Genomic DNA, 7775 nt, shown 5'->3' with positions numbered 1-7775 from the left:
CATTGATTTAATAATACAAAAATGACACTTTATTTGCCAGGAGGTAGTTAGGACCAATATTCATCCCTGAATTGATCATTTGTAAATCAATTACTCACCTTGTGTTACCTTCTTGTTTTGAGCTTGTTTTTCTTGCATGCCTCCAAGGCAAACAAAGAATCCAAAATCCTGGAAGAAGATTTATGAATTGAACATAAAAGAAAAAGTTTAAAAAAAGCAAAACTTTATCAAAAGATGTGATCACAAACTCTCACACAGTCTAATCCATGTCTCGCATAAAGTGAAACTGAAAAGAGCGTTTATTTAATGGAGCCAATTCATCCAGAATTTAGCAGTTTTTAGGATTCTTTGTTCATCTTGGAGCCATGCGAGTACAAGGTAAAAGGGGATGGTTTATTGAAATATAAGTCACAACAAGTCCTTCAGTCTCCAAGCACTGCAAAGCAACACACACACACAAAATGCTTCAGTTTCATATCACCCACAAATGCAAACCTGTACACACATTTCCCACACATTAAAGTTCAGCAGGAAACTCTCATCTACAAGACACAGGGGGAACTGTTTCTGCTTTTTGTTAGAGGTCAGGCCTATTGACTTGTCTTGCATTTTAAGCCACAAATACGTGACCAAGAGAGGAAATGAGGCGAATGTAGTAGTGCTTCACACAGATATGCACTTGTTTGAAGACATAGACATGCTGCTGCATCTTCCTTAATTCAATAAAGTTTATGCCTTTACATCTCATTTGGTGAGTTTTGTTTTAATTGTATTATTATTATCAACACAAAGCTGATGTGTGTTTTTCTGTCTTCCACTGTTTTTAGCTGTTTATGTTATCAGCATTTAGACTTTTTTTTATTACTGTTTTGTGAAAATGACGACGCACCACGGTTTCCAGTGATTAAAATGTTTCCTAAAAAAGGAAGTTATGTTGTAATCGACACAATAGGTTCTGCTTTGATAACATTTTAGTAAGGTGTTTTTCATAAGAACTACACGTGATTCAAACTGTTGAAGGCATGTGAGTATTGTTTAAAGACAACTGTTAACCTATCCTTTGATAAATGAATATGCTGAAAGCTGAAAAGATTAACCACTAAGAATAGTGTATTTACTCTATACTTAACTAACATTATGTTTCCCTCTAACACAGAGACACTTCTTACAGATAGGTATGGTTTGCAACATCACCAACACCACCTACACCACCAACTCTACTTGCAGGGTGGACACCCTTGAGGGTTTGGCTTACTGTCCTGTGTTTCTCCTGGGTTTCTTCCTCAACGCCGCTGCTCTGCGCGCCTTCTTTGCCAAACGGGAGTCCTGGACAGACACGCACATCTACATGCTCAACCTGGCTATAGCTGATTCGACCCTCATCCTCTTCCTTCCCTTAAGGATCTATAATGCCTTCATCTGCCTACCAGTGAATCACGTCTGTACTTTCCTTATTTTCACACATTACATCAACATGTATGCCAGCATCCTGACCACCACAGCCATCAGTGTTCAGCGCTACCTGGTTATACGTTTCCCACTGCAGGCCAGATCATGGCGGAAGAAGAAAGAGGTCGCTTTTGCAGTGTGTTTGATTCTTTGGGGACTTATTTTGACAATATCTGCTATATTTCATAAGGATAATCACCCAGAAAAACTCTCGACCTGTTATGAAAGGTGTAAAAATATCCACCTTAGTCCAGTGTTTATTGCCATTATGGTCGTTTGTGGCTACCTCGCTCCACTGTTGATTGTTGTCTTCTGTTCCAGTCGCATCATCTCTATTCTGCTAAAGGTAGATGACAAGTCTGAGGAAAAGAACCGCACCATTGGGATAGTAACAGCAAATATGATTGTTTTCATTTTCTGCTACACGCCAATCCATGTTGGCTTTGTTGTCAACTACGAACCACCAGTAAATTGGCAGTTTGAAAGGTTACCTGTACATGTCTATTTACATGTAGCTGAATGGATCGCCTCCACCAACTGCTGTTTTGATTCTGTCAGCTATTCGTTTCTGCTGAAGAGATTTTTTCGCAAGTAAATGAGAGCACAACCATTTATTGGTCATTATTTTAATTTGCCTGTATATTGTGCCTTGGCTTAAGACTTGAACCGTGTTACGAACTGGAGGTGTGGGGTTTCAAATACGCTATTGAGAGGTATTATGGGAATTGTAGCAGAGAGCTTGAAACATAGGGACTAAAGGTCAGAATATCTGAACCATTGCTGCTTTGTTTATGATATTTTTATGATACTCCTGTGTCTCTTTTGTATCATCCAAGTATTTAGAAGTGCAATATGACACACCGGAGTACTCCTTACTTAATAATCGGCATTTCTCAACAACTTTTCATGATTTATTTTAATGAAATGTAGGCAGAATTTGTTGACATTTATAATTGTTTTGGTTTATACAATTACGTGTAAAATGCAACATAATCTGTTAAAACTTGCTTGGCCCATATCGTCAAGTTTCTCTCTGTCTGTTTTTGGATATAAATACCTGTTATGTACCTGTGTGATGTTCTAAGCATTATATGAAATCAGAGAACAAGGGTTATTTTCACCTCTGCAGCAGACCTCTCTACAAAACTACCTTCTGTGTCTCAGCAGCACACTCAGATGACGTGAAGTCAATGCAGAGGCACCCATGGGAGCCTTACATTGAATCAAGGCCAGTGTCCAGCTCCCTCTTGTGGCCCGAAAAGTAAATGCATGACAGATTGTATTTCTGCTCTGGAGTGTTGGTTGCTGTGAAGTTTAAAACTGCCCATCTCATTACAAATATGTCTCATTTATGGAATATAAACTCGATAATGACACACATATTACTCAAGACTGCTGTGAGGTAATTGAACTGCTTTTGTTAATGTGTGTATATGCATGGGAACCATATAACTATATACATTTATTTCAATGAGTGCATTCGGGAACCACACAAGACAACATTAGCAGTCAATTATATAATGCCATTTAATAGCAGTACTCCAAAGATCGATGGTTATTATAACAGCAGTCTCTTAGCAACTGCAGAAAAACTCGGCAGGCATCAGTCAAATGAGAAGGCTCAGTTCTGGCTGAGATCAGGCCTGCGACTCTACTCTAATAACAGGAAACAGCTGAACTCAGCTGTCAGCCAAAGTCACGTAAATACTGTACATACATCTTATTCACAGCATTGTCACCAAAGGGAAAAAAAACCTCACACTTCAAACACATTCCTGTCTCAGAAGAGCAAGAACGATCCCTCCAAAACTGAAACCCTATACCTTCAGGATGATTATTTACACTATTCACAAATGATACAGAACAGCTCTGTATTCAAAATGCAACAACAAAGAGAGAAAAGGTTTTTTGTGCTTTTCCTTATTACTGCACAGTATAATGATAAGAAACAACAAAATAATGAGTACATTCATTCACTCACGATTCTGACAAGTATTTTCAAGATCCTCCAGTATGGCAGTTGGTTGGGGATGACAGACGATCACAGACGACAGATATGACACAAAATGAGATGTACAGTATTCCCTTACAGCATTTCAGTCCATTTGAAGGTTTGCTTATGAACTAATTATATTACATGTTGGATTTTTTGTCCTAAAGACAACTCACGTTAGGGCATCAGTGAATGCATTACAGTATAATCATAAAGGGCGTGACAAAGTGTCTGTTTTCCTGTGTACATATTTACAGTATACACTTACTAAAGTGTGACTTGAATGTAGTTTATAAACAGACCCTCAAACGCTGCTGTTAGCATTCAGTGTCAGTGGCATCAGGACAGACAGGGGGAACTGAAACAAATTATTTCAAGAGTACAAGCCCACATCTAAATAAAAAAACAATATATAACATTCAGCATGTAGTGGTAAAAGGCATACATATCACAAGTATACTGCAACAAGTGAGTTCTCCGACACCACTGAGGAGCACTGCTGACTGAAATGGTCATCATGGCACTTTAAAACAAGTTTTTTTTGCTTCAGTAATCAGGCATCGGTAAATCATTCGCGGTTTTGGCACAAAGATGTAAAAAATAGAAGAAAAAGACACTAGTCGTTTTCAGTGTCTTCAACCTTGAAGCCAGTTGATAGGAACACATATGAAAACAGATTATCATACGTTAATAGCTATAGTGACATGATACATTTTAGTTTGCAAGCTAGTGCCTGATGACATTTTTACTTTTTGTCTTACATTATCATTTGTATCTAAATTAAAGTTTACTATGTACAGATAAACCATATATTGCTGCTGACAATAAGGTCAGCACAAACCAGAGTTCATTTGTTCACAACTGACTAAGCATGAAAATCATCTGGTCACTTGTAACACATTCTCGTTTTAATCAACAGTCTTTTCATCAAGTCGTACTTGTCTTTCACTTCTTTCTTCTTTATCTTGTTACTTTTTTATGACTTCCACCTCCTCGTGGACATACTCGTGATGCTCTAAACTCCGACCAGTTCATGGTTTCGGACACTTTGATGGGCTGAATAGATAGTCCCATTTGCCTGCTGGGAACATTTCCATTACGCCTATTGGCTTTGCGTTAGGCCACAGGTTTCAATCATCTCCCCTGTAACTGTCACTTTATTCTGTATCACGACTGTGGGACCTTGAACCACTGGGGGTCCCTTTGGCCATTAAACCCTACTGTGGTTTATAATTTCCCAATAATGAATGTGTTGGTGTATACCTGTATGTGTGTTTGTTTGAGTGTGAACAGTGAAGGACAAAGTGTTCATATATTGCACTGCATTCACTTCCAACAACATCTCTGTTTCCTCCTTTCAGTCCAGCTCTGATTAAAGACAGTCCAGTGTTCGGGTTGCAATCTCCCCAGACGTCTTTGTGGAATTATTGGTCATTAAAGAGTACATGGTGCGTAAGGAGGCAAACGGATAGCGCGATGGACGGCTGAAATGCCGTCATTACAGAGAGCATGCAGTTGGCAGAAAAAGTGCTGACATTTCAGTCCTGCACTCTGCTCTCCAAAGAGTTATGGTCCCATATAGCTGTGAGACTGGTTAGAGGCATTTGGCACACACATCGTGCCACTCGTACACATGGAGTACTAAATACCACCCCTCACCTGTACAAAAACATGTATGCATCTTATGTGTGTGCAGCAAACAGGAGAGAGAAAAAGAAGGGATTTCCTCATCTCACTTTGTGTTTTGTTTCAGATCATTTACAAGGTTAAGATTTTGCTATTTCACTCGAAATACCTAGTTGGCAATCAGACAACAGGTAATGTAGTGAAGAACAGATGGGTGGCAGTCTTGTTAATGTTATCCAAGAGGGAAAACATCCCACTCCTGTAGCAGTATTTGACTGGCTCTGCAGACTCAGTTAATCTGCACAGAGAAGACAGCCTCTAAGTGCCATGTCCATCTTTGTCTCTGTCGTCTCGGCCCCCCGTTCTGCTTTCCACATTCCCTACTCTCTTTCTTTACCCTCCACCCTCTCTCCTCTCTCATCCCGCTGCCGCTGAGTAGCAGGAGAGAGAGGCAGCTCTGCAATGCAGACACAGCAACAACCTCAGTCCATCTGACCAATTAGTGTGGGCCCGGATATGAGTGGCAGACCCAGCAGCCAGTCATAAAGAGAGACTCATCATGGGGGTAAGGGAAGGAAGGGGTAGCCTATGAAACTGGCAGATCAGAGGGGGAGAATGACAAGTAAAGATGTAGGGAAAAAAGAAGGGAAGGTAGAGGGGAATGGACAGAATGAGGAGGAAAGAGTGAAAGAGAGATCTTTGTAAATAAAACAGAGAGTTGTGGTCATGGAAAAGCTCTCTTTCCACTTTACTTCCTCGTGAGTCACTGGCCCGCCTGAGTCCTATCGCTGCAGTTCTTCTTACTCATGAACTGGCTGAGATCCACCAGCTCGCCCAGCTCCCCTCGTTCTAGGGCCCCTCGCAGCATGGCCCTGCTCAGTGCGGGGGTGTGCTGCTGGGACATGTACGCCTGGCCACTGGGGGCGGGCATGGAGGGTGGGGGCAGGGAGACGGGCACCATGCCGTGGCTGCTCAGGATGTAACCTTCCGGGGCTTGCCAGCGCAATGGCATGGGCTCGCTGTACTCCACGGGGGCGCTGGGTGCTGACACCACCCTCCGACGCTCAGGCGAGTCCTGGGGGGTCATGGGGTACACATATTCTCCTGCAGACTTCCTGAGGGGGGCTTTGGGCGTCCCCTTCATTCCTTTTTCCTGCTTGCTCAGGCAGACATAGTGTTGGCGTGGTGCGTCAATCCCACGGACCTCACCATTGTGTCTCCCGCCTCCCCCCTGCTGGAAGAGTCTGGTGGTCAGGTAGACGGAGGGGGGGATACGGCAGGGGGAACCCAGCCCCACGGAGCCTCCGCCCAGGTACGTCTGGCTGGTGTCCCACCCTCCAGAGTTGGAGTCAGACAGTCGAAGGCCTCTGCGTTTCTGCTGAGGCGTGTGCTCCGGGGTGGGCAGGAAACCCGGGTCGAGCTCTCCTGACTTTACCCAGCCGTTGGGCATGACAAATAGGGTTTCCCCGCCCTGAGTACAGGGGCGATCCCCGCCTCCCTGCCGCGTCACGCTGAGCACAGAGCCTCCCATCCCGCTGCCATTAGTCAGCAGGCCTCTTTCACGCCGTTGGATAGAGGACTGGGAGGTGTTGCCGTGGCGACGGTTGGCGGGCTTGTGGGCCATGATCCAGCAGACGGCGAGACCGGAAAGGGCCGCCCCGATGGTGAACGCTGAGACTGCAGACGCCACAAGTAGGTTGAGCGAGACCAAGCTCTCTGGTTCAATCAGCAAACTCTGCTGCAGAATTCCTGAAGAGACACAATAAAGAGGACACAATTAAGAACAACGTCCTCTCCCAATGTCCAGATTATCATTAATATTACATAAGTATAGTGCTCTGTTACTTGTACTTAATGCTTTTCCCATCACAAGATGTATTATGTCATGATAAATCAATAACTGCAATAACACCAGGGTTCGAGTTATGTGGGAGCCAATGGGAGCTGAGCTCCCATAAGGAGGGGTCTGACCTTCTATGAAAGCAGTGAAATCATACATCTGTGGGGGTCGCTAATACATTACCAACAACCATTATTTGAATCACAAATAATGCATGGTTCAATGTAAAGAGTATTATTTACATTAACGAGGTAAATAGGCTAAATAAAAAACATGTTTTCCAAAAGAACTACGCATCGTATTCTCACTTGAATGATAATATGCCTGCACTTCACCTCCAAGGTGCGCAGTAAATTATTGCGCAATCTATGCCTGTGAGTGTGCTGCGCGAGCCGAGATTACGTGTAATGTGGTGTGCGTGGTTGTTACTTTTCATATTTAAGTTTGTAGCAATTAGTGGGGGGGCTGCTGCTGTGTGTGTGTGTGTGTGTGTGTGCGCGCGTGTGCGTGCATGTTTTAAAGAACCCCATAAAGCTCAGATTATAACTCGAAACTTGAATAACATTGATCGTTGCTAATAATGACATTTAGCATACGGACGATTGTGTTTAAACTGAGCTTCTCTCCAGTCTGGCCTTGGGGCTCCGCAGGCTCCAGGTTCAGAGAGGCCTGTACTTGTCATCAGCACAGCTCAGACCACAGCAGCTGACTCTCTTTTTTCTCTTCTATCCTCTCCACACACTTTCCATCCTGCAGCCCGGCCAGTTTGTGTCTCCATGCAGACAGCATAGCATTACCTCAGTGTTTCCACCCAGCTTTAATCACTCCCATCTGCAGACACAGCAGCACATGCTTGGCCCTGGCTCG

General features: G+C 43.3%; 1 protein-coding gene across 1 annotated transcript in view; it reads right to left on the bottom strand.

Annotated features, from left to right (window-relative positions):
• Positions 1–2965: 2965 nt before the first annotated feature.
• sema6ba (sema domain, transmembrane domain (TM), and cytoplasmic domain, (semaphorin) 6Ba) overlaps positions 2966–7775 on the bottom strand; it is a 38141-nt gene continuing 33331 nt past the window's right edge. Inside the window, exon 18 of the mRNA XM_034105404.1 lies at positions 2966–6817. Coding sequence (XP_033961295.1) covers positions 5832–6817 — 986 coding nt within the window. The 3' untranslated portion in view covers positions 2966–5831. The remainder of the gene's footprint in view (positions 6818–7775) is intronic.

Source organism: Pseudochaenichthys georgianus, chromosome 17 (assembly GCF_902827115.2).
Source record: "Pseudochaenichthys georgianus chromosome 17, fPseGeo1.2, whole genome shotgun sequence".
NCBI lineage: Eukaryota > Metazoa > Chordata > Actinopteri > Perciformes > Channichthyidae > Pseudochaenichthys > Pseudochaenichthys georgianus.
Note: the sequence above shows the minus strand (reverse complement) of the source record. Positions and strands in the feature narration are given on the sequence as shown.